This window comes from Pipistrellus hanaki, assembly GCF_964339955.1.
Source record: "Pipistrellus hanaki genome assembly, chromosome: 6".
In the NCBI taxonomy this organism is placed as follows: Eukaryota; Metazoa; Chordata; class Mammalia; order Chiroptera; family Vespertilionidae; genus Pipistrellus; species Pipistrellus hanaki.
The window spans coordinates 39099344-39126221 of NC_140508.1; the positions used below are offsets into that span (position 1 = coordinate 39099344).

Sequence of the window (26878 nt, forward strand, 5' to 3'; positions counted from 1 at the left end):
CCCTCAGCCAATTGTCCCCCCTCCTCCGCTGGCGCCATCTGTGCAGGCAAGGCCTGGGAAAGAGCACTCTGACGGTGCCATGGGCTTGCTGTGTGATCTTGGCTAAGTGACAGCCCTTCTCTGATGCTGTTTCTCCAAATCTGCAACAGAGGGTGAGATGAGATCGAGGTCACCTACAGAGATCCATGTGTGGAGAGAAAGCCTGTGCTTTCTACTGGATTCTCAGAAATCCCAGGCTCCTTTCCCTAATCCCAACGTTTAGGAAGCAGGTGAGCCCTAGGTGGTTTGGCTCAATGGATAGAGCATTGGCTTTCAGACTGAAGGGTCCCAGGTTTGATTCCGGTCAAGGGCACATGCCCAGGTTGCAGGCTCAATCCCCAGTAGGGGGCGTGCAGCCGATCAACGATGCATTGATGTTTTTCTCTCTCTCTCTCCTTCCCTGAAACCAATTTAAAATACACATTTAAAAGAAAAAAAGAAGCAGCAGGTGATAGCTGAGGGTCGCTGGGAGGTTGCCTGGCGGAGGGGGTTAAACCGGGTCAGGGATCAGACGGACTGGAGTTAGGTGATGACTTCACCTCTCAGGCTGTGCTTCCCTTCTGGAAAACGGAGCTGATGGGCTGTGGAACGCAGCGTGCGAAGCGCCTAGTGCGTGCCTGGGCTGCTCCCCGCCTCCCAGCCCGCCGGAGGGCGGGCCGTGCAGGCGGGGAGCGGGGGGCGGGGGGCGAGGGGGGGAGGGGGGGCGCCCGCTCACCTTCTTGCAGAAGTGGCAGAGCTGCAGCAGCGTCTCCAGGTCGGTGCGCTGCCGCTCGGCAGCCATGTAGAAGTGGGTCAGCCTGGCCTGGAAGGCCCGCTGCGTGGAGGCGAAGGCGGCCAGCTCCGGGAGCTCCGCGCCGCCCGCCCCGCCGGCCCCGCCCGCCGAGGCTCCCAGCTGGGCCGCCTGCTTGGACAGCTCCAGGCCTTGCCGGTACTGGGCCTGCGTGGGGAGAGGGGCATCCCTCAGCTCCTGCCTCAGCCGAGGCCTCCTCCTGCCCCGCTGCTGAGCGATGAGATCTCCCGTGCCTCGGTTTCCTCATCTATACCACGGGGCCCCCCGGCCTTTGCCTAGGCGGCGTACTTCTCCTAGCTGGGACTCTGCTTGGAGTCGTCCTCTTCCGGAAAGCTTCGGGTCCCCACGGTTTCCCCTGTCTGTCTGTTTCCCTGTTTGGCCCCACCTCCATCCCCCCACTGTTCTGGGAGTTCCCCCAGGAATTCTGAGATGAGTCGGCTTTGGACTCAGTGGTCCCAGAAGCTTCCTGGAGGAGAGAGCATCTAAGCTGAACCCTGGAGGAGATGGCGTCTAAGCTATGACCGCGCCGGGCTCCTCACTGTCTCTCGTGCACTTGCCCACCTCCACTCCTTGGCCCCGGCATGCCGCCCCCTCCTGCCCTCTCTCCGTCTGCTCCAGGCCTGCCCCTCAGGTTCGGGGACTCACAGCGGCCTGAAGGAAGAAGTCCTCAAATTCGAGGTGGGCTTTCTGCACGGTCTCCAGGCTCCCATCCTTGGGGGCCAGCGCTTGCAGACACCAGCTTCCTTCCTGCTCCATCCAGTTGCTGACCTGGGACGGGGGAGGGAAGGGAGGAGGGAGGTTTGGACATGAGGGGCTCGTGTCGTTACACCGGAGCACGTGCCTGGCTGGGGCAGGGCCTGGAGCAGGAGCCCCCACGTGTCCCGGGGAGCCCCCGCCCCTCACCTGGTGGATGGCAGCTTCCAGGCGGCCCATGCGGACGCGAAGCTCCAGCCTCCCCAGGAGGTGGTTGGACGTGGTGACCAGGACATGCAGCTGTTCGTCCACCAGGCTATAGAGGGCAGTGGCTTCAGCCAGGTGGCTCCTGGGAGGCGGAGGGGGTAAGAGAAGGCCCAAGATGTACCCCCCACACCAATACTCCTGCCCAGTATAGGCCTGCCTCACCTCCTAACTCCAGCGAGCCTGTGGCCCGGACCTGGGGATTCTAGCTGCTGATTTGCTGTGTGACCCTGGGCAGGTCCCTACACCTCTCCGGGCCGCCGCTTTGGTCTACATGGACTGGGAGGGCCATCAAGCACAGCAGGACACCAAAGGACACTCTCTTACCCAGGAGGGTATGACCCAAACTGAACAGATCTGGGTTCAAATCCCAGCCCTGCTACCTTCTAGTCATGGGACCTAGTGCAATTCCTCAGCCTTTCTGTGCCTCTGTTTTTTTTTTGTTTTTTCATCTCTCAGAGGTGGAGCTAACAGAATCCACCTCACAGACTGCTTGCAAGGATTACACGATCTAACTCCTTACTTGACTCTCAACCCTGGCTACGTATTAGAACCTGCCCTGCGAGCTTAAAAAATCCCGATGCCCAGGCCCAGCCCAGGCCAGCAGAGTCAGGTCTGAGCGCAGCCTGGACACCAGTGCTTCCTAAACCTCCTCAGGAGCCAGGCCTGAGGCCCAGCCTCTGCATCCAAAACACTTACACAGGGCTGGGCTTACAGTGTTCGCGGGCACTTGTTATTTCTATTGCGGTGATAGTGAGCAGCTGTCACCCCCCTCACCAGCCCCCATTTTACAGATGGGAAAATGAGGTCCATAGAGAGGAACTGACTCTCGAACATGGCAGTCTGAACTGGAACCCACCCAGTCCATGGCTTTTCCTGAACATTGTTTTAAAAAATGGTCAGAGCCAGGAACACATAAATGGATTGTGGACGGGACCCAGGCGTGGTAACACTTGGGTAAAGGGAGGCTTTTCCTACACCCTCACAGCCCACCCACCCTCCTCGGCTCATGGGGGTGGGGGTAGGAATGGGGGGTGGGAGGGGAAAGGCGGGGTGTCTTACTTCAGAAGAAAAAGGAAAAAGGGGAGATGGAATAGAAGGAATGCCTGTTTCCTTGCTCAGGGCCCTCCCCATCTGACTGATGCTCCTCCCGGTCCCTGCCCTTTCAGGTGAGGGTCCAGGCTGCGTGAACCTGATGGAAAATGCCAGCTTGCCTGGCGGAGGGAGGGGGGTAGGGTGGGAGGAAGGGAGGGCGGTAGGCGGGAGCTGCAGGGACCCAGCAGCAGAACAAATACGCACAGCGGCTCACACGGGACCACAGCGCCCCCTTGTGGACCTGCCGGTGCCTAACGGCCTGGAGGGGCCTCTGGTTGACACTAGGGGCCTGTCGCTTGGCCGGTGAGAAGGGATATTCTGGGAATCACAGCCCCACCAGGCCACGTGAGGGACACGGGGGTCGACTCCATACCTGGTACCAGGGCCTTGCTGCCCAGAGCTCCTATCAGCATGACTTTGCCTGTGGGCACAGCTCAGGGCGGTGTGCTCAAATTTCTGGGCCAAGTTGCCTGGGCTCAAATCCTGGCCCCACCACATCCCAGCTCTGTGGCGCTGGGCAAATCACTTAACTTCTCTGGGCCTCAGGCCCCTCCGCTGTGAAATGAAAATGCTACTAGGTTCACCACATGGGTGGGGATTAAACGAGTTACTATCTGTAAAACCTCTAACACAATATTGTGCTCATACTAAGTGCCATTTAGGTGCTGGTTAAATAAACGGATTGTCCTTGAGTTTATGCACACTTTGTGTTCTAACAGAGACAGAGACATTTCTAATTACTGACTGATTTAATTACTGATTTGCCCCTACACCACCCCTAAATTTAAGAAAATTGATACTTTCTGGGAATTGTTTTTGCTGTGGCTCTGAGACCTCACGCATGGTGAGCCTGTCCAGGCTCAGCTGGGTGTCTGGGGAGAGGAAGTGCCTGGTCCATGAGTGTGACCGGAAACAGGCAGGGCTGTCTTCCAATGCCCACCCCTGACTGGGGCCGAAGGAGGGTAGCAGAGAAGGGACAGGATATGGGCCCTGCGCACATCCCTGTCCTGGGCATCTGTAGGGCCCACCCTAAGTGCCCCCAGCTCTAAACTCCCATCAGGGAAACAGGAGGGATGGGAGAGGTAAAGAGGGGCGTCCGTACCTGACATCTGAGTTGAAGTCCAGCCTGCTGGCCTCCTGCTGCAGCCTGGCCAGGGTGGCCCCGCCTTCCCGCTGGAGGCCCAGCAGAACCGGGTCCCTCAGCACCGCCTCCATCAGCTCCTTGGACTTGTTCAGACGCCTGGTGGCCTCCTGCCATTGGAGGGAGGTGGCTGAGACCTACTCCCTTCTTCCCCTCTACCACCTTCCAGGGCTCCCCACACCATGACCGTGCCCAGCTCCCCCAGTCTGGCATACAAAGTCCTGCAGAAAGTCTAGTCTTTATCCCTAAAACATCTCCTCAGGCCACTCTTCTCATCGCCATGGCAATCTCACTGGTCCCAGTGCCATCATCGCTTGTTGGCACACTGGTCTCCTCCCTGGTCTTGCTGCTACACTCTGGCTCCCCCTGCAGTCCATTCTCTACATGGCAGCTGGAAGGATCTCAGTGCAAATGTAAACATCCTTCTGCTTAAAATTCTCCAGTGGCTTCCCTGCCTGCTTGGAAGGAAATACCAATTCAACTACTCCTTGATACAGCCTCTATCCAGAAAATCTTCTGGTTTTCTCCTTCACTCGCCCCCAAATCATTCCATTCCACACTGGCCTCCATGCTATTCCTGAACACAGCAAGCATAATCCCACCTCAGGGCCTTTGCACATGCTTGCCCTCTGCCTGGAGCCCAATCCCCCGCCTATGCCCACGCAGGCTCCTTCTCATCCTTCAGGTCTGAATGTAAACCCCATCCCTTCAGGGAGGCCCTCTCTCCTTCGCCATTAGTTTCCACCTTATTTTCATAGCATTTGGCAAAATTTGTAATGACATGCCCATTTCTTTGTTCACTTTTTAACAACTACCTCTACCTCTGTACCATGCACCCCAGGAGGGCAGGGACAAATCGGCTTGCCCAGGCTGGGACTCTGGGTGCACACAGAGAGTACCCGGTAAATATTAGTCAAATGAATGATTGAAAATCAGGGATGAGCCCAGCAAGCATGGCTCAGTGATTGAGCATCAACCTATGAACCAGAAGGGACATGCAGGAGGTAGCTGATTAAGGATTCTCTCTCATCACTGATGTTTTTATCTTTCTCAACCTCTCCCTTTCTCTCTGAAATCAATAAAAATATTAAAAAAAAAAAAAAAGTAAAGCAGGGATGATGATGCCCAGCCTGCTGTTCCCTTCATTGAGTCCTTGGTCTGAGGAATGTGAGGTGTGGTGAGCTTCCCCCCATGCCCCTGGCTCACCTGTGCCCCTCCACGGGGGTCACCCTTCTCAAACTCCTTGATGGAGGCCTGGAGCAGGGAGGAGGCCTGGCGGAGGTCAGCAAGGAAAGGGTCTGCCTTCTGCAGGACAGAAGGCCAGAGCGGGGGTGTCAGCCTGAGCCCGTGAGGAGGGCACCTCCCCCACCCAGGAAGGGGCCTGAGGAGGTGGTTCTCAAACTCTAGCTGCTGCGTCAGAATCACTGGAGGGCTGGTTAGCGCCCATGCGGCCAAGCCCCCCTCCTGTGCTTCTGACCTAGTTCCTCGGGGCGGGGCCTGAGAATGTGAATGTGCACCAAGTTCCCCGGTGACGCTGACACTGCCGCTCCGGGGACCACACTTTGAGAACCACCGATGCTGGGAAGGAGAGAGGGAGAAGACCGACAGGCCTGCCCTATCCCAGGCTGCAGTGGGGATACCTGGGGGCAGGGGAAGGCAGAGGGAGAGGGCGGACAGGGGAAGGGGGACATCCTCTGCTGGGTCCCACTCCGGCCCAGCTCCACCCACGTATTCGCTGTGAGGCCTTAGGAGAGTTACTTAACCTCTCTGTGCTTCCGCTTCTTCCTCTGTAAAATGGGATCACCGTAATTCCTGCCTTACAGGCTGGTGTGAGGATCAAACAGTGTTGGCCTTCCTCATTACCAGTTTTATATTCTGGCTCTACAGGCAAGGTTTCATTTAAAGGGAAAGTCTTAAAACACAAATGTAGTTTGAAAGTCACTCGATTAATCGGAGAAGGGAACCGGGGCCCCGGGGACAACAGGAGAGGAGATTTTTCAGTGCCCTGTGCACCACATGAATGTTGAGCGTGCTGCCCATTTTCAAACAGACATGGTGTTTAAAAGAAGAGGACCACATTGTAAACTGTTAGTACAGCCCAGTGGGAAGTCACTTTTGCCCCCTAGGGGACATGGACAATGTCTGAAAACATTTTGCTTGTCATGGTCAAAGTGGGCAGAGGTCAGGAACGGTGCCGATCATGCTACAATGCATGAGACAGCTTTCCACAAAAAAACTGATCAGCCCCAAATGTGGACAATGCTGAGAGCGAGCGGCCCTGGTCTAGAGAACGCCCGGCCGACACTGCCGGGCAGGGTTCCAGCGTGGCTCAAGCTGGTAATCTGCGTACTGTTGTGTGACACCCCGCCTCCCCCCTACCCCCACCCCCAAATCCTGGGTGCTAATTTGGGCCAGAGGAATTGAGATCACACGGCAACGGGGCCCCTCGCTGGCAGTTTCCTTATTTCCTCGCTCTTACAAGAGGGAACGTATCTGCCTTTCCCATCACACCCTGAGCTCCAGAGCTGTGTGGGTCCAGAGCAGATGTCTGTATTTATGTTCAGTGAATGCAGACAAGCTCTTAGCATGTGCCAGACATTTTTCTAAACTCTTTACCCCCATGGACTCAATTACTGCTCACAACAACCCTCCCGGCTATGGTTACCCGCCCCCTTTTATAGATGAGGAAGTAGGCTCAGAGAAGGTGTGTAACGTACCCTAGGCCACACAGCAGAACTGGGATTGGAACCTAGGCAGCCGGGCCCCAGAGCCTGAGCTCTCGATCACTCCACTCTGCACCTTCCTTTTAAACTTTTGTTGAGTGACTAGTTTTGAACCTGACAGCATGGATGGATCCAAGGGGCAGGATGGTGAAGGGAGGAAGGGGAGGGGTGAGGGTACGGGGCGGAAGGCTGTGATGGTAGACACCTGGAAGAATTGCACCCACTCGCTGTGGCAGTAGGGGAAGGAGCCGTCCAGGGCCGTGGGCATCTGGCTGGGGTCCACATGGTGGCTGAGGGCCTTTAGGGAGGTCAGCATCTCCACCTGCAGACAAAAAAAGAGTCAGGAGGACCAGGCACTCGGTGTGGGGACAGACCCCAGCCCCCACACCATTCCACCTCCCACCGGTGAGTCTGCCCCTGGCTTTAAGAGTTGCTCTCTGGGCAATGGATTCTCTCTGGGAATTCTGAAAAATCAAAATTCAGAACCAGACCCCCGGGTGAGGAATAGCAAATCAGCACAGCAGTTGCCATGCCCCTCTCCTGGCTTGTGCCCAAGGCAGACATCATTCATCAGACACAGCTCTTGCTCCCTCTGAGCTCAGCTCTTGCCCATCACAGCCCTCCAGGCAATCACACAGATTGACTGAAGCTGGCCCTAGTTTCTTTGTAATCCTGTACCGCTCTCTGGTGACCCACCAAGGTGCTGTCTCCTCCTTGAGGCTGTCGAGGGAGGTCACCAAACCCTAACAGCAGCCCCTCATACACAGAGAAGGGACCAGGTGACTGCTTCTCGCAGGCAGTGAAGGTGGAGCTTTATGCTGGGGACAGCTCCAGACACCTAAGCATGGGCTGGGCAGATGTGTGGTTTGGGGGTCCACTAGTCAATCCTGGTCCCCGAAGTGGGGTCCACAGACCAGCAGCAGTGGCATCTGGTGACAGATGTGACTGATGCAAAGAGTCCCAGGCCCCCAGCAGAACGACGTCATTGGAAATTGCACTCTGACAAAATTCGCGGGAGACTCGTAAGCACATTAGCGTGGAAAGCATGTCTCTAGCTTACAATGTGCCCGTCACAAACCGGGAGCGAGGGGCCCTTTAACACCACATCCTGAAGCCGGGCAGTGCACCGGTGCCCAGACTACGGCCCGTGGTGCCCGGCACTGGAGAAAGGGAGCGGCCGGGTTCTTTCTGGCAAAGTCCCGGATCAACTCTGCACTGAGGCTGAGACAGATGTCCAGAGAAACTAGGGAGAGAAACACAGGATCGTTGGGAGGAACAGGCACCACTACCTCCAGCCTGCTGGGTGGCCCTGGGCCTCAGTTTCCCCATGAGCAAAGCAAGTGGGGAGGGTTTGGCTGGAGTAAGCTTTGGAAAAAGGTAACCTGCCATGTGCAGCTCTCAATCACGTGGTGGTGCTCACCAGGCATTGCTGGGTTTGCCGGGGGGAAGGGCCGGAGAGTTGTATGTAGCTCATGAACCTTGTATTTCTTTGTGTCTATTTCTTTGTGACGCATTTTCCTGACACCCGAGCCAATCAGGGTTAAGGAGACACAAAGAATAGACCCTATGGGGAAGGACCTAGTGGAATGAGGGAAACTGGCTGCTAGAAGCTTTAATTAATTGGTAGTCTTCAACCTACAAGATCAAGATCCAATGCCCCTCCCTCCAGGAAGACCTCCTGGATTTTTCTCCAGAGCTCATTGCTCTCTCTTCAGTGCTCCCACAGTACCTTTCCTCGCTCAGGACACCTGCCATTCTTCAGCCCAGCTCAGTGCAAGCCCAACACCTCCTCTCTGCTCGCCTGACGCTGCCTGCCCCTCACCTGGACGTCAGGTAATGTCTCCAGTGGAAGAGCAGTCTCCTTCTCCCCCAGGAAGAGCATGATGTGGATGGAGGCTGGGTCCAGAGCCTGTATGGAGGAAGCATTTCGGAGCTGCTCTGCCCAGGCCTTCACTGAGCCCTGAGCTTCCCGCCTAAGACACAAGTGACTAGGCCAGAGGGCCAGGGAGGGGAAGAGGGAGTTGTGCAAGGCTGGGACCCTTGTAGGGTATGTGTGGAGGGTGTCAATGGACATCAAGAGGTCCAAGCTGGGTTGCAAACTTCCTAGATGACCCATCCATCCCCTCTGGGCCTCTGTTTCCCTGTCTATGCAGTGAGGAGGAGGAGGTCAGACCCTGAGGTGAGTTTAAGCCAAAATTCTATTTACTCTGCTGCCCATACCAGCTCCGGAGGATTCTCTTCCCTCCCCTATTCTCAGTTCATGAGGTTCAGGTGGCCTAAGTCTAAGCCAATCAGTGTGTCGCATTTTCCTAACACCTGAGCCACTCAGGGTTAAGGAGACACAAAAAAAACTTTTGCTGGGACTTCTGGGAAAAGAATCTCTCTTTCCTACAGGGACTTGAATGCAAGACCAGGGAAAGGTAGAACTTCTAGGAGCCAGATTGTCGCTAAGAGAGGGGCCTGGCAGAGAAGGGCACCCTCCCAGGAGAACAGGGCCAGCAATGGAGAGAGACTATTTGAGTACAATATTGGAGGCCCCGAATCAGGCCACACTTGACATTGGATCTAACTCCTGGACTATGGAATCATGTGAACCAATGAAGAACCTTCATCATTAAGCCTGTTTGGGCTGGGTCTCTGCTAGCTACCACGAGGAGCCCCTGCCTGGGAGCCTGGACCCAGTTCTGAGCTCCCAGACCCCATGCATACCCGAAGGCCCCTGGTGCTCCCAAGACTTCCTAGGCTGATGCTGTCCACCTCTCCCTCACCTGGGTGGCTTTCAAGGCATCGACCAGGACTGGGTGTAGAGGCTGCTTCCTGGCATCGATCACCACCGCCAGCCCCTTGGTTTTGTCTTCTGGCCTGTGGGTGGCAAACAGAACTGGCAGTCTTGCTGGATAAACCAGGCCCTCTAGGGGGAAGGACCTGGTGGAATGAGGGAAACCGGCTGCTAGAAGCTTTAATTAATTGGTAGTCTTCATCCTGCAGGACCAAGATCCAATGCCCCTCCCTCCAGGAAGACCTCCTGGATTTTTCTCCAGAACCCATTGCTCTCTCTTCAGTGCTCCCACAGTACCTTGAACAACCCTCTCTTACACCCTAATAATCATAAACTATAAGCATTATCCCAGTTACCGTGGATAAGTTACCTACCCCTTACCCCTTTTGTGTGGGCAGAACTCTCATTTTGTTCAAGAATCCAAGTTATACCATGTGACTATCCCCCCCCCTCCCCCCCATCACCACAGGGGCTAGTTTCTGATTAGTTGAGGCCAACAGTAGGGATCTAATTCCTCTGGCCAATGATAGGTTTCGATAAGGGTCATGTGACATATTTTTGGCCAGTGAAACATGGCAAGTTTGCTGAGGGGCTTCAGGGAAAGAAGTCTCTCCTTTAAGAAGTTTTTACAAAGAGCTATAAGGCAGAGACATAGAATGATAAATTTCCTTACCCGATAATACGTTTTAAATTGGAATTTGTACTTGCAGCCCAACACCCTAACTGGTTCACATTGCACTTTTCAGCCATCACCTTGGATTTCCCGAGCGGGCCAATTGTCAGAACTTGTTAAAATACTGATCCCTGAGCCCCAGCCACACCCAGTCCACCCAGACATCCAGGTGTAAGGGGTGGAGCCAGGGAGTCTGTGTGCTATTCTGACCACCAGGCAGGTTGAGAAGATAAACCCACTGCCTTCAAGCCTTACACGCCTGTTCACAGACAGAACCAGGGGTGGCCAGCGTGGGGCAGAGCTGTGGCCCTGCCTTGGTACATGGTCACCTGGGCATGCTGGGGGCCCATAACCCATCTGCAAATGGGGAGACTAGTTTCGGCCTCATGGGAGAGCAGGTTTTTCCACATCTGCCTCCGCCACCAGCCTAGAGGCCCGAGGGCCCAGGACTCACTGTGAGGAGCGTCTGGGTCCCTAGAATGACCCGGCGGGAAGCCAGGCACAGAACAAATGCCAGCAGCACTGATTCAAAGCAGGAGAGAAAGGCAAGCCCAGCACACAGGAGCCCCGAGGACACCGCCTTCCAGTTTACATTGCAGCTCACCCCACCTCCTGTGCCCACACTTGGTTCCCCCCCCCTTTTTTTTCAGGTGAGCCTCAGAGAGGGGAGGTTACTGCCCCCAGATCACACAGCAAGCTAGTGGGATTCCAGGGTTTCGTGTACCACACTGGCCACTTCTCAGCACTGAAAAGGGGGTCCCATCTCCCTGTGAGGTCAGAAAAGCCACTCCGCCTTGGACAAAGGAAGAAAAATCTCAGTGGCCAGCTGGTGGAGGTGGTGCCTTCCATGGGGTGGAGTGCATGGAGAAGTCCATCAGTCTCTCCGCCCCCTGCCCTAGCAGCAGAACCTCTAGGTTGGGTTGGGGTCAATAACCAGAGCCCTGAGCAAACATCACTTTTGAGACCGCCTGACTGGGGCTGAGCCTCAGAAGAAAGGATGGAACCTCTTCCCTAGCCAGTCCAACGTGAAGTCCAAATGGTGGGGTGGGAGGTTAGAACTCAGCCTGGGTCACTCACTCACCCATTCTTTCACTCTCTCATTCATTTGTTCACTCCATTTGTTCAACAAATAGTTATAATTTAGATGTCGGCTCTCAATTATCATCTCCTCAGGGAAGCCTTCCCTGATGTTCCAGCTGGAATTAGTCCCCTCCCCCCTCTCACTCTACAACCATGGTCCTCAAAAGGTGGTCCACAGTCCAGCAGCATCAAGATCATCAGAAAACTCGTTTGACATGCAAATTCTCAAGCCCCACCGCAGACTCACTGAATCAGAAACTCTGGAGGTGGGTCTCCGTACTATTTTAGCAGCCCTTCAGGGGGCTCTGAGGCAAACTCGAGTTTGAAAACCACTGACCTACAACAGCCCTCGGTTCCCTTCACCACACGGACACTCCTGAGAATTGCTTGCCCATGGGTTCCTTTTTTTGGCACATCATCTGCCTCACTGACCAACCTGGGATCCCGCTGGTGGGGACTAAGCGTGTCCTGCTTTGTCTCCACCATCTGGGGACTGGCTCTGGGAACAGACGATTGGCTGGAAGGATATGGTGTGTGTCCACTGGGTGACTTATCCAAGGCTCTGGGCTGAGAGGTTGGAAGGATGGAGTGGCCACCCAGCCCAGCCTCTTACCTGGGGACAGTGCACAGGTAGGAGAGCAGCTTGGTGACCTCGGAGGCTGTGCACCATGGTGCCTCCCAAGCCCCCTGGGTGGGTGACAGCAGAAGCAGGGGCCGCCCAGCCCTGTCCCGACCACCTGGAGGAGAGAGGACACACATGTGCAGTGAGAACTTTGGTGCAACCCTCTCGACTGGGGCCTCTCGGTGGCCTCCAGGCCTTTGCCCACACTGGTCCCTTCCTACCCAGCCCCCACCCTGATCCATTCATTCTAAACTCTTATTCATCCTTCACAACCCAGCTCAAAAGCCACTTCCTCAGAGAAGTCATACCTGAATTCCTCCTCCATGCAGAGGTGGCCTCGCCTCCTCTGGACTCCCTCTGACCTGGGCACCCAGGAAATAACGCTCATGGGATCTGTTCCCCCCAGTCTCCTGTTTGGCCCCATCGTCAAGTTTTTTTTACATTGAGTGGTAGTGACCTGTTGAATTTTCTCCAGCACTAGAATAGAGACTTTCTGAGAGCAGAGAACACATCAGACTTGCTTCCTGCTAAATCCTCAGTGCTAAGCTCAGGGCCTGACACACAGCAGGTGTTCAGCAAATATTAATTGCAAAGGTGAATAAGTGTTAAAAGGAAATGATAATGCCCTCTGTGCTGGATGCTGTTAACGCCCCACCCAGACCCCCTCATCAAGTCAGGGCACTCATCCCCCCCACGGCCACCCGTATTGGCTGGAAATGGCTCACAGATGCTCTCTTCTCTGAGGACTTGCCGTCAGCTGAACTGGATCATGGGCTCACCCTGCCTCCCATCCCAGGATCAGCCTGGCTTGATGACGAACAGATGTGGGCACAAATGACCAGTTGCCTGCACCTTGCTATGGAAACAGCTTTGTGGGGTCAGGCCACATCCTTGGTCCTAAAGCTCTTCCCCGACCCCGACCTGCTTCCCTCACTGCCCTTCTGAGAGTAACCTTCAATAGGATCACTGTCTCTGGCTCAGTTTCTAGGGAACCTGACCTAAGACAAACACTTTCCCTGCCTTGTTGAAAGTAGACTGTATGTACATGAGTTGATGAATGGGTGGGAGGAAGATGGAAGGATGGATGGATGGATGGATGGATGGATGGATGGAAGGATGGATAGGTGGGTAGATGGATGGATGTTTGGATGGATAGATGGGTGAGTGCGTGAGTGGGTGGTTAGGTGGATGGATGGATGAATATTTGGACAGATATCTAGAAAGTGCTTTTATGTAGGGTGGGGCAAAGGTAGGTTTACAGTTGTGAGTACATGAAACACAGAGTCTATTTTTGTATTATTATTTATTAATGATTGTATTATTTTCCATATGAACAACTGTAAGTCTACTTTTGCCCCACCCTGTATAATCCAACATCTTCATTAGAAAGATGAGAAAACTGAGTCCCAGGGAGGCTCGGTCCAGAACACTGGTCTCTGGAGCTTTCCATCAACATCTGAGGATGCCCAGGGACCCACTCCCACCCCAAACACCCTCCCACTCCACCTGCCCCTGTAATCCCGGGGACCTGGCAGGCACGCTATCCGGGAGTGGATGATCTCTGTACTCAGAGCCCCGATCCGGGGCTCAGGCCCTGGTGGCTCCTCATCCAGAGTGGGGCCTCTTTCTGAAGAAGCTTCTGGGAAATCAGCCTTTCCTCCAGCCCGTGGGCCTGAGTCAGCAGCTGGGCCAGATGTTTTGGTCTGAGTTGTTCCAGCTGGGGAAAAGCAACAACCAAGGAAAGGGTGTTAAGCAGAAGATGGATTTTTCCGGGGGGTGGGGAGGAGAGGAATGTCCTTTTGACTAATAATGATAGCTTACAACTATTGCTCTCCTACTGTGTGCCAGGCATTGTGCAAAGCTCCTTCCTTCTGATGTCTCTTTGAACCTCAAAACAAGTCTGTAATGCCCGGCTGGCGTGGCCCAGTGGTTGAGCGTCAACCTATGAACCAGGAGGTCACGGTTTTATTCCTGGCCAGGGCACATGCCCTGGTTGCGGCTTGATCCCCAGTGTGGGGCTTGCAGGAGGCAGCCGATCAATGACACTTGCTGGAAAACAAATCAGTTTCACTAAAAAGAGATGTTGACAGGAAGCCAGGAAGGCTGGTCAACAACCTTAATTGCTCTAACATTTAGTTGAGATATTGTTAGCTAAAGCAACTTCCACCTTGTTTGTCCCGTGTAAGCTTCTGTTATTTCCTGCCTAAGGGCTACATGCAAATTTCTATTTTTGTTGCCTAAGATGTTTTCCCCAAAGCCTTAATAAAAGGGGATGGCAGGGTCAGAGCAGGAGTAATTCTCCCACTAGAGTTGGACTACTGCCTGGCCCTCCATATCGCCAAGTTGAATTTCTTCAAGTCTCAAGTCTCTTCATTTGTGTGTGGCCCTTCTCCAGAAACCAAACCCTGAATTGGAACTCTTTCCACGCGGGCCGTGAAAGAGATTTATATAGACACTCATCATTGATGTTTCTATCTTTCTCTCCTTCTCCCTTCCTCTCTGAAAGCAATAAAAATATATTGAAACAAAGAGGCAAACAAACTCTGTGAGGCAGGTAAGATCTCTATTGCTCAGAGAGGGAGAACTGAACTTTGAGAAATTAAGTCCTTGACCAAGGTCATCCAACCTGGCGTGTGGACTCCAAGCCATCAAAACACAGTCACAACACCTTGCTCAATCCCAGAGCCTCTTGACAAGCCACCCAGTGCTCTGAACTGCCGAGACCTATGGGTCTGTATTCCTAACAGCCTGCACCACCTTGTCACTTGGTCCAGTCAGAGGACAGTTCCCCTGTCCAGCTATGCAGGTGGACACCTTACCTTTCTCCAAGCACTTGGCTCGGTTGGGTTTGGGAGAGTAGAGTGAACACAAGACCTTCCAGGGCCCGTTATGCTGGAGCGAGGCTCTCTCCGGGGGCACGGGAGCTTGCCTCTGCCCCTTCAAGAATGAGAATTTGAGTCCGAGCGACGGGGATCTGGGAGAGGAGGTGTTTCGGCCAGGGCCAGTCATGGGCTTGGGAGACCTCCCATTTCCCTGTTTGGTCCTCTCTCCCATCTTGGTTTTAAGGGCTGGCGCAGCAGGAGGGGAAGCTGGGCACAGCTGGGGACAGGATGCTTGTTTCTGCCCAGGCCTGAGCTGGACCACATTCTCTGGGTTTCCCAGAGGTCCCTGCATCTTGGAGGTAGCGGACTCTTCTGAGACATCTGTCCTGAGGCTAGAGGCACAGTGCAGTGGGTTCTCAAGGGCGTTGAGGTAGGACTCCTGGGGCTGGCATTCTACGTTGTGGGAGGGGGCTTTATGGTCGACCTTTCTCTTCAAGCTCAAAATGTAGGTATCTTCCTCCAAGCTTGCTGGCTTTGCACAAGCACACTTTCTCAGGGGAGGTCTCCCACTGGCCCCTGAGAGAGGCAGCCTCCCTTGGGGCGAAGGGATTTCTTTAGTTCCAGATAGCTCCTCCAGTGACCCAATAGGACAGCTGTGGGGTGTGTCCATCTCCCTACTCACAGGCTCGCCTCTGCTGTCTTGGGAAAAGTCCAGGAGAGCCACATACTCTCCCTCTAAGTTCTGGCTGGCCACATCGTCCATCCTGAAGGCCGCCTCCCTGGGCCTGGCTTGCTCCACCTTGATAAGTCCAGGGTACTTAATCTCAGGTGTCTTGTCCTTACCCTTGGCCAAGTTCTGGCCAAGAAGCACCTGGCTGCCTGGGGACCTGGCCTGGTGCAGCTCTTGGGGGCCACTCAAATCCAGGGCCTCTAACTGAAGGGAACCCCAGGCTGGGGAGAGAACAGTCCCTGGCTGGGGTTTGTCATCCACAAACTCTGGGCTGGTTATCTTGGTCCAGGGCACAGGAACAATCCCCTCTTCTGAAGCTACCAGGCAGTTGTGCAGGGGGCTTCCCTCAAAGTCACTGTTGAAGGCCTCCAGCCACTCCTGGGTGAACAGTGTCGGGTAGGCTGACGCGGGAACAGGCTTCGTGTCCACTGTGCGGAGGTCTAACGAGAGGCACTTGATCATGATGCAGACAGACTGCTCCTCCTGAGGCTCAACTTGAAGGTAGAAGTCGCCCGGGCGCAGTAAGAGAGGGTTGAGGGGGGCCAGGTGGACCACAACCTTGTCCTGCAGGCACAGCGGCCAGCCCTGATGCAGGAAGAGGCAGTGTGTGTAGGGGGCCTGCAGAGAGAAGGGGGTGATGTCAGAGAACCTGACCTCGAAACCCCACCTGTGGATCTGCTCCCTTTCCTCTCCGAGAAGGTATCTTGAACAGGTCAGGGCTAAGGTGAGGCAAGAGAGGTGCCTAGGATGTAGCATTTAAGAAGCCCTGAGAGTGAGTGCCTCTGACATGTTGTACTTTTGGTGCCTCTTGCCTCACCCTGGTCCTGGCCCTGACCTTAAAAACACTTGCTAACCTACTGGTCCAGGAGAGAAAAGCTTGAGTTCTAGGCACTGGTTAGCAAATCCCTAACCCATGAGGATTGTCCTACTGACTCCTGCTCCCTTCTCCTCCCATCTATCAAGTCTGAGCCCTCCCTGATAATTTTATACAACCTGGCTGCTGTGATTGGTCCAGGGATAAACATGGGGACCCAAGTCTGGCCAATCAGGATCCTCCCTTGCAATTTTTCTATCTGCTGTTGATGGGAAAGAATTCATTTTCCCCTCTAGGAGATGATTTGAACCCAGATTGGTCCTGGGCTCCAGCCTTATGGGAACACAGCCTCTAAAAATGATACTGGCTAGCAAGAAGAAGCAGAGACAGAAGGTCTTTAAGAAAACTGATCAGTGGCTAAATTTGGGGCAGAGGCCAGATCACCCTGTCCCTTACTCAGGACCCATCATTTGCAGTCAATGAGTGCTGCCTAAAACACTTTTCTCTCCACTTTACCTCCGGAGCCTGGGTTTGAAGGGATCTGGGACGAAAGGCCTCCAGGGCTCCGGGGAAGGTCTGGAACATTCTCTGCTATTTCTTTTGAAGCTGTTCCACTTCAGCCAAGGCAGCCTGGAGATGCCCACAATGCCAACCCCAAGGCAGGCTCCCGGGGGCCGGGGAACCCACATGTCCCTCTATGCATGCCTTCCTCCCTGCTAGTACAAGTGCAAACACGATGGGCTTCTAAATGTCAGCGAGTAAAGGGCCAGTGGCCCTCCTGCTCTGTTTGGAGGGCGTCCCTTCAAACTTACACAGGCTGCTTCTCGGACTTGCTCGCATAGGCGCTTGGCAGGGATCAGGAAATCCAGGAGGAAGCTCAGCCCGTCCCCTCGGAAGTCAGCGTCCAGGAGGTGGAACACCTGCCCCAGGACAGTGGGCGCTGTGGCCTCAAAAGGAGGGTAGAGACCTGCCAGGGCGTTCTGGATGGCTGCGTCCAGGGATGGGGGATCCTGGGGGGGGGGGGGGAGGATAGGAGAAGAGGATAAAAGTGAAAGTAGCAGTACTTACAAGGGTAGAAGCCACTTCCCATGACCCTCCAGGCCCCCCATGACCAAGGCCCGATAACTCTCTGACCTCCTCTCCCGCTCCTGCCCCTCACTCACCTCCTTCAGCCACACTGGCTTCCTTCCTGTGCCTCCAGCACACTGGCGACAATCCCACCTCAGAACCTCTGTACTGGCTGTTCCCTCTGCCTGGAATACTCTTCCTCAAGACATCCTCACTGCCTCACTTCCTGCAGGTCTTTGCTCATACGTCATTGGAATGCAAGAAGGCATCCAGGTCAGGGTCAGAGGGAAAGGGAAGGTCAGCATCCGCCAATCCTGCCACCAGGATGACCTGCAGACCTGCATTTTGAAGCTGAGCTACCAGTGAAGGCGTTTCTAGATCACACAACCCCAGTCAGTATGCATGTGCCTGAGTGATCATAAGTGGCTGTTTTTTACCATTGAGTTTTGGGGTGGCTTGTTACACATCAATAACTAATTGATACCAGTCTCTATAATTAATATATGAGTCCCAGATTCGTATATCTAGCTTCTTTCTGGACACCTCCCCTACAGGTCTATCAGACACAGACCATCAATATTAAACTCAACTCAGTACCTTCCTTAACCTACTCCTTCCCCTCCGCCCCTCCCCTTGTCTCTGCGTCAGCAATGAGCCCACCATCAATTAGCTGCGAGGTCAAGAAGCATGCTGCCCCCTCCGCCTGCCTCCCCTGCCCACAAACAGCCCTCAGCCATGTCCTGTACAGTCTTCTTGCCTCCAGCAGCTCACCAACACACTCGCTGGGCTCTGCGCTGTTCCCCCGCCCCCCGCCCTGATCCAGGACCCCATCACCTGTTCCATAGAATCTCCTCCTCGTTGGCTTCCAACCTCTAGTCAGCCTCACTCCCAGCCATTCTACCAGGACTCCAGTCACCTTTTTCAAATGCAAGCCCGACCTCCTTAGCCTCCTGCTCAGAATGTTAAAGGTTCCGGGTACCTTCAGAAACCATCACCCTCCCGCATCCGGATCATCATGGTCTTGCCACAGTGCACCCCTCTGGTCTCCCCTCCAGCCTCACTGCCCCTCTCATGCTTCTGCCACGATGACACATGCATTTCCTCACTCACCTCCAGGCCTTCGCACATGCTGTTCTTTCCCCCAGGATTCCTTCCACCTCCATCCCCTCTTCTTCTGGCTAACTCCTCATCCTTCAAGATTCAAGTCTGACCTCCCCTCCCCCCCACCATACCCCCTAGGTCAGCTTTTCTGGGCTCCCATGGTGCCCCTGTCATAACAATTCCCACAATGATTTCTGACTCCCTCAATGGACTCCAGGCTCCCTGAGAACAGGAATGGTATGCAGAATAATGGTCCCCTAAGATGCCCATATCCTAGTCTCTGGAACCTGTGAACATGCTACCTTACAGGGCAAAGAGGAATGAATGTTGCAAATGAAATAAAGATTGATGATTGGCTGATCTAAAATAAGGAGATTATCCGGGATTATCCAGGTGAGCTCAGTCCAATCACAAGGGTCCTCGAAAGCGCAAGAAGGCACAGAAGAGGCAGGAGCCAGAGGGGAATGTGTCTGGAAGAAGGGTCAGAGAGAGGCGATGCTGCTGGCTCTGAAAATGGAGAAACAGCCAAGGAATGTGAACGGCTCTCAGGGCTGGAAAACACAAGCAGGTTCTCCCAAGAGGCTCTGGAAAAGAATGCAGCCTGGGTACCCGGTGTGAGCCCAGGGAGACCCCACGGACTCCTGCTCTATAGAACCGCAAGACAACGGACTCGAGTTGCTTTAAGTGACTACGTTTGTGATCATTTGCTTCAGCAGCAACAGAAACTGACACAGCAGGCACTGGCTCCTATTCCTCTAGGGTCTTCAGTCCCTGGCACAAAATAGATGCTCAGTAAATTTTTTAAAAATATATATTTTATTGATTTTTTACAGAGTGAAAGAGAGAGAAATAGAGAGTTAGAAACATCGATGAGAGAGAATCATCCATCAGCTGCCTCTTACACACTCCCTGCTGGGGATGTGCCCGCAACCAAAGTACATGCCCTTGACCGGAATCGAACCTGGGACCTTTCGGTCCGCAGACTGATGCTCTACCACTGAGCCAAACCGGTTTCGGCAATTGATGCTCAGTAAATGTTGTGGAAAATTGAACCAAAGAGTCCCCTCTCAACACAGCTTTTCCATCTGTAACACAGGCAAGTTGGACAAGGCCAGAGGTTTCCATCCAGATACAACAACAGAATCCATGGATATGATTTTCAACCTTCAAGAGGCATAATGCTGGCCATTCGAGGCGCCCCAGCTCCGAGTCCATCTATCAAGGAGGAATGTAAAGGAAGAGGAGAATAAATAAGAATCTTCATGTATATATAGCAGGGGTCCCTGGAGACAGGGAAATAACACGAAATAGCACTGGGCCTTAGAAGAGGAGGAAGATGGCATTTCTCGAGCCCAGCAAGATTCCAGGAGGCTGTACAACAGGGAACCCTAGCCCAGGGCATTTAGACAAATGTCAGTGTCACCGCCGTGTCTTCAGAACCCACACAGGGCTGGACACAAGACAGCTCCAGCACCGTTTGTAGGATGAATGAGTGGATGCCTTTAGCCCCCACTGGCACCGTCCTGGTAGTGAGCTCAGGTACTTGATGATGAAAGTACCAGGAGGGGTTATTTTCACACTGAGGGGGAAGAGGGTCTTTAATGTGGCAGAGTGGTTGGCTCGCCTGGCCTGGTAACCTCTTCCAATGCTCCCCCAAGCAAGGCTAAGCTCCAACCATTACTTACCCCCAACCCATGCAATCCTGATAACAGCGCTGGGAACGGGAATAGGGAGTTAGAGGACCATGTCTAACATCCATGAGCACAGATACGCTGGAGACAGGGAAATAACACTGGGCCTTAGCAGCACCCCTCCCCCGCCACATGCCCCTCCCACACCACCCAGCTTTCCCTGGGGATTGGTCCCCAGGCTCCACTTCACTGTGCCACCTGGGGCAGGTGCCTTCCTTCTCTGCGCCTCTTTCCTCGTGTGCATGTGGAGTTGGCCTAAGTTTGTTTCATTTTATTTTTGGAAATTTAGTCATTCAGTGTCACCTTCATGAATGTTAGCATATGCTAACCATTTCTACTATTAGCACTTACTGTTTGTTTTTTTCAAACCCATTTGATTTTTAAAGACTTGCATAATTGTGTTTTGAATGGAAACTCTATGTCACCATACTGGTTATGAGAATACAGCCAGATTGCCCAGTTCAAATTCTGGCTCTGCCACTTACTGATCATGTGACCGAGCAAGTTTTTTTTTTTTTTTTTTTTTTTTTTTTTTTTTTTTACACTCTTCTCTGCCTCAATTTCCTCATTGGTAAAACTAGAGATTGCAATCCTACCTGCTTAAAAGAGTTGAAGGAGATTTGATGATAAAATAAATATATTCTCTGCATGGGACGGCCGCTTTAAGCACTCATTAAGCAACAGCCATCACTGCTATTTTTGTGTTCATATTATAGTTATTATTTTATCACCACTATAAATGGAAAAATCTGTATCAGCTGGCATAAATACAATGAAACTCTAAAAATTAACCTGCAATGTATTGGGTGGTTTTTATATTATTATTTTTAAAAAATATATTTTATTGATTTTTTTACAGAGAGGAAGAGAGAAGGATAGAGAGCTAGAAACATCAATGATAGAGAAATATCGATCAGCTGCCTCTTGCACAACCCCTACTGGGGATGTGCCCGTAACCAAGGTAATGCCCTTGACCGGAATCGAACCTGGGACCTTTCAGTCATAGGCCGATGCTCTATCCACTGAGCCAAACCGGTCTCAGTGGTTTTTATATTATTTTATTTATATAAATATGTTTGTATTTATTATTATAGTATCTACTAGAGGCCCAGTTCACGAATTTCATGCACGGGAGGGGTAGGGGGTGTCCCTCACCCCGGCCTGCACCCTCCCATAATCCGGGACCCCTCGAGGGATGTCCAACTGCTGGTTTAAGCCCAATTTCTATGGAATTGGACCTAAATCAGCAGTTGGACATCCCTCTTGCAATCTGGGACTGCTGGCTCTTAATCACTTGCTTGACTGCCTGATTGCCCCTAACCACTCTGCTTGCCTACCTGATTGCCCCTAACCATTTGTCTGCCTTCCTGATTGCCCCTAACTGCCTCTGCCTTGGCCGCCACTGTGGCAGCTTTGTCCAGAAGGACTCTGAAATGATGTCCAGAAGGTCACTCGGCTATCTGATCTAATTAGCACATTATGCTTTTATTATTATAGATAATATATTTCTAATATAAATATATTTATATAAATATTATAACACCTAAATAATAAATAGCTCTATATGAAATTATTTTACTGCTCTATTTCTATAAACTATTAAAAAATTTAAATCCTCACTTGAGGATATGTTTTTGTTGTTGTTGTCTTACTGATTTTAGAGAGGAAGGGAGAGGGAGAGAGAGAGAGGAACATTGATGTGTGAGAGAAACATTGATTGGTTCCTCCTGCACACAACCCAATTGACAATCAAACCCACAACCTGGGCATGTGTCCTGACCTGTAATGGGACAACACTCCAACCAACTGAGCCACACTTGCCAGGGCTAAAAAAATACCTTTTTAAATAAAAAAATAATGAAAACAAATACTGCCATTAAATTCTAGAGACATTAAATCCTAAAGGCTCAATAATTTTCTGTCTTCCAAAAAAGACTGTCCTGCATTAGGAAGGTGGTAAAAGACATCTTATCACCAGAGGAAGGCAGAGTTCCCTCTGGGTCCTCAGAAGATCAGAGAATTCAGAAGGGACCGGCTCTCAACACAGGATTCCATGCCATTTAGTTCCAGTCTGTGCCCCAGCTGTGGTCTGCATCCCAACCTCTGGGAGCAATGAGCTACACCATCTCTTCTTTAATGTGCCTCGGCTTCCCCACCTGTAGATAGGGATTCTAGTTCTTGTCCTGTCCCGCTCAGAGGTTGATCTGGAGATACCAGATAACAGATAGAGGGGATCTTGGGAAAAGTAAAAGGTGTTGCTGCTGCTGCTACTGCTATTAGTTACTTATTTTTACTCATCCTGTCAGACAAAGCTCAAGCCCTGGCCTCTGTGCAAAGACACCTTCCCCCTCCTGGTCCCTTCCACGTACCATCACCCTCAGAATAACAACAGTGCCCAGACGTCCACCACGCAGCAGGGCCTCTACTCACACTCGCTTAGCCACACGGAGGTCTTGGGGGCTAAGCAGGAGCATCCCATTTTTCAGATAAAGAAACTGAGGCTGATTTTGCCCAAGTTCCCACAAGGAAGACAGAGCCGGAATCCAACCCGTGTGCCCTCCTCTCCTGTCCCTATGCGGGTCTGTCTTGGGGCCACCAGCAGTCACAGGCCTCAGGGGTGGCCTTCCCGATGGCCGGTCCCGCACCGTTTGGCGTGGCCTTGAAAACGCTGTCTGCCTCTCACAGACCAAGGCCCGCAGCCTGGGACGGCCTTGGCTTTCACGAATTGGCTCAGCTGCCTGCACACACGGTAACCATTTAAGGGGCAGCCAGTAACGAGGAAGAATGTTCCGAGTTAACAGGACTGCGAGCTCTTGGCCAGAACGTTACCTGCCACAGCCTGAACCCCAGGGGCTCGTAAGCTGTCCGTGCACCGGGGGGAGCACGCCATGACGGGGACCAGGCGGCTGCGGGAAGGAAAGCTGGCGGCGCTCCATCCACAGCCGACCTGGCAGCCCCGCCTGGGACCACAGGAACCCAAACACCGCCGGCCAGACGTGGGCCCCTCAAAATGATTTCCATGAAACTTAATCGACCTGTTTCCATGAGCGCAGCCAGGCTGGGCCTTTAACTGTTCCTCGGCAGGAGCCCAGGCAGGAGACGGCATGAAAGGAAGAAGGGAGACAGGCCAGAGCGGTGTGCAGCCTCCGCCCCGGCCCTGCAGCCCAGGCCAGAGAAGGAACCCCCAAGGGGACAGACAGGCGGGACCAGCCCTCAGCGCTGGCGCCTAACAATGCTCACGGGCCTTCGGTACCCACTCGGGGACCTCATATGGAGCCGATGGACCCCCAGCAGTTCCAGTGGAGCATGAGGAGAGAGAAGAGGAAGGTTTTTGTATACTTCTGTCTCAATGGCTTTGTAAAGAGCCTCTAGTATTATTGTAATCCTGAGTACTATCTGTGTATAGTAAAATAAACACACATGAAGTGCACAGGGCAGCTACATACTTTGGTGACTACTGCCCACATCAATATACAGGACTTCCAGGGGAAAGAGATCAACCAAGGGACTTGTATGCATGCATATACGCACAACCAATGGACACAAGACACTGGGGGTGGGGGAGGGTGGGATAAGGGCATGTGCCAGGGGGAGAGGAGACGGGAGGCTGGGGGAAGGTCAATGGGAAAAAAAGGAGATATATATACTACTATTTGTAATACTTTAAACAATAAAATAAAATTTAAAAAAATATATGTAGACAGGACTTCCACCACCCCAAAAAGAGGCCCCCTTCCAGGCCTCCCCACCCCAGGAGTATCTACTCTTGCGACCATTGGAATGTTTTAAAAGAGAAATCCCCACACAGGCTGCTCTCCGCTGTGGAAAACCGTGTGTGAGCCAAGAGACCATCAAAGAGTGTTGCTGTGGTTCCCCCTGAGGGCTGTGAAGGGGAGAGGCACCATTTTCATTCTCTTCGTAGTTTCACTGGATTTTCCAAACATTCTGTAACCAGCCTGTAGAACTTTTATAACCGTTGGGGGAAAATACAAGCGTGATGGCGTGTGTTTTTAAGGCTGGTTCTCTTTTGAAATGGTCTCACCAGATGTTGTTAGTTGGGCCTTCTGAGAGGTGGCTGAACTTCTCTTAAATTTGCTCCAACAGGCAAAATGTTAGTACCTCTTAGCATCGGCACCTCCTCACTTGGGCAGGACGAGGACTGAGGAAAGCCGAGGTGAGCAGTGGTCTTAAGGCTGCCCTCAACGCCTGCTCTGCACCACTTGCTCACCTGCCTGATTGCTGAAATGCCTAGGGAAGATGGGATGACATCCTTGACTCCCTGGGTGACCTGGGTACCAGTTTCCCGATGTGTAAAACGTAGGCATTGGTGTCCTGGCTGGTATGGCTCCATTAGTTGGGCGTTAGCTGGGTCAGGGTACATGTCCGGGTTTCAGGCTTGATTCCTGGAAGGGAGCATGCAGGAGGCAGCGGATTGATATTTTGCTCTCACATTGATGTTTCCTTTCTCTCACTCTAAAAATCAATTTTTAAAAACCTGATGAAACACAATTTTAATGGGAGCATTGGGTTTATCTGTCCCCAAAGGCCCTTTCAGCAGGACCACTCTAGAATTCAGATATAATTAGGTCTAAGGAGGGCCTAAACCAGCAGCCACAAATGCAAGTGCCTATAGGGGCCTGGCAGGTGACACGGAAGCCAGAGTGAGCCCAATGTGAGAAAACAACCCTTCTAGCACGTTGGTGAATGGCCCCTGGCTGTCATTCTCAGTCTGGGTAGCAATAGGGAGTAGAGGGGCCTGAAGCAAACTGCCTCATCTCGTCAGCTTTAGCCAAGGGTTGCCTTAGCCTATGATCTATTGATATTTTAGTAAAACCTCCCCATGTTTTAAAGGTTGGCCCAGACAAACACATCCGTGAGCCAGATACAGCCCAGTAGGTGTCAGGCTGTGACCACCAGCCTCAACTGCCTGGGACACTCCCTGAATCTTCAGGCTGGAGAGCCTAAAGCCAGCATCCCATTGCTCTGGCTGCCAGAGAGTTCTTGCTCACTTCCAACTAAAACTTCTCCTGCCCCAAATCCTTATTTTTGTGTGGGTAGAGGTATGAGTGAGAATTGGCTGGTTGTTTTTTTTTTTTTTTTAAAAAAAAACAACTTTCAGAAACTGGAAAAAACATTCCAGCTGCAGTAAACTGAGAAGCAAGTGGGTGTCAGAATACCCATGTTCAAGTCCAAACCTGTCATGTACCATTGGTGTACCCTTGAGCAGGTCACTTCACCTCTCTGAGCCTTAATTTTGTGTTTGCTTGTTCATTTCTCTCCTACCCCTTTGTCTCTCCCCTAGCATTCACCATCTCTCACCCAAAGTACATGGCCATCTATCTTCTTACCCGATAAAAGAGAAACATGCAAATTAACCATCACTCTGCTATGCCCACAGCCAATCAGAGTGAGTATGCAAATTAACCCAACAAAGATGGAGGTTAATTTGCATATGCAAGCGTGGAGTGGCCAGGAGGGGTTTTTGAGTGCCTGCTATGAGGGGAAGGAGAGCAGCTACAGGAGCGGTGCTTTGGCCAGAAGCGAGGAGGTGGTGGCTCTCAGCTGCTGGGGAGTGGAGACATGCCGGCTCCTGGGTGGCTGGGAGTGTAGCCAAGGAAAGGCCTATTCTTGCACAAATATCGTGCAAAGAGCCTTTAATATGTATATAAAAGTCTAATATGCTAAGTGTCCAATCCAGTGGTCAACTGCTCAGCCAGTCACTATGACATGCACTGACCACTAGGGGGCAGATTCTCTGACTGGTAGGTTAGCTTGCTGCTGGGGTCTGGCTGATCTGGACTGGGTGAGACAAGGCTGGACACACCTTGGAGCCCATCTGCCGTCCCTCCCTGGCCAGCCAATCTCCCATGGGGACTGGGAGAGATGGCCCCAGTCAGCTACAATTGCCAGCCAGGCAGAGGGACCCCATCCGTGCAGGAATTCATGCACCAGGCTTCTATTCAGCATATAAATATTAAGGAAATGGAATCAATAACAGTAACTTTTCACAACAGAAAGTATCTCTACACCCAAAGGAGTTGTCTGATGAATTCCACCAAACATTTAAGGAAGAAATGATGTCAATGCTCTATAATCTCTCCCAGTAAATAGAAGAGGAGGTAACATTTCATAACTATAAAAAACTACAGACCAATCTATCTCATTAACATAGATGCAAAAGTCCTAATCAACATGCAGGCAAAACAAATCCAACTATGGATAAAAAGAATTATACACCATGGCCAAGTGTGACTTATCCTAGGTATATAAGGCTGGCTCAACATTAGAAAACCAATGATTATCTTCTATCACATCAGCAGGCTAAAAAAGCAGTATCATATGATCATCTATAATAAAAGTGTAATATGCAAATTGACCAAAGACCAAACAGCAGAACCACCGTCCAGACGACCACACTATGACACACACTGGCACCAGGCCAGCGAAGGCAGTAACGGGGGGGCCCTGCCATCACCCCATGATCACCCCTCAGAGGGAGACCCAGGCCACCCTCTGCGGGGTGATCCATGGGGGCGGGGGGGGGGGGGGCTCCATGATCTATCACCCCAAAGAGGGTGGCCCAGGCCACAAGATAGGGGAGTGATTGATGGGGACTGGGAGATGGGGGAGGGGGAACAGGCTCCATGATCACCCTGTAGAGGGAGACACAGGCCACCCTCTCTGTGGCAATTGACCACAGAGCCCCTACTCTGTGGGGCAATCAATCTGGGGGCCCCACGATCAACTGCCCCA

At 52.5% G+C, this 26878-nt stretch overlaps 1 protein-coding gene across 1 annotated transcript in view; it reads right to left on the reverse strand.

Moving 5' to 3' along the window:
- KIAA1755 overlaps window positions 1-26878 on the reverse strand; it is a 38153-nt gene that overhangs the window by 6702 nt on the left and 4573 nt on the right. Inside the window, exons 2-13 of the mRNA XM_084888680.1 lie at window positions 17078-17275; window positions 14719-16069; window positions 13428-13616; window positions 11891-12014; window positions 9514-9607; window positions 8568-8654; window positions 6951-7067; window positions 5229-5327; window positions 3984-4132; window positions 1733-1871; window positions 1475-1597; window positions 755-976 (exon numbers count right to left, since the gene is read on the reverse strand). Of these exons, the coding sequence (XP_084744806.1) occupies window positions 755-976; window positions 1475-1597; window positions 1733-1871; window positions 3984-4132; window positions 5229-5327; window positions 6951-7067; window positions 8568-8654; window positions 9514-9607; window positions 11891-12014; window positions 13428-13616; window positions 14719-16069; window positions 17078-17275 (2892 nt within the window). The remainder of the gene's footprint in view (window positions 1-754; window positions 977-1474; window positions 1598-1732; window positions 1872-3983; window positions 4133-5228; window positions 5328-6950; window positions 7068-8567; window positions 8655-9513; window positions 9608-11890; window positions 12015-13427; window positions 13617-14718; window positions 16070-17077; window positions 17276-26878) is intronic.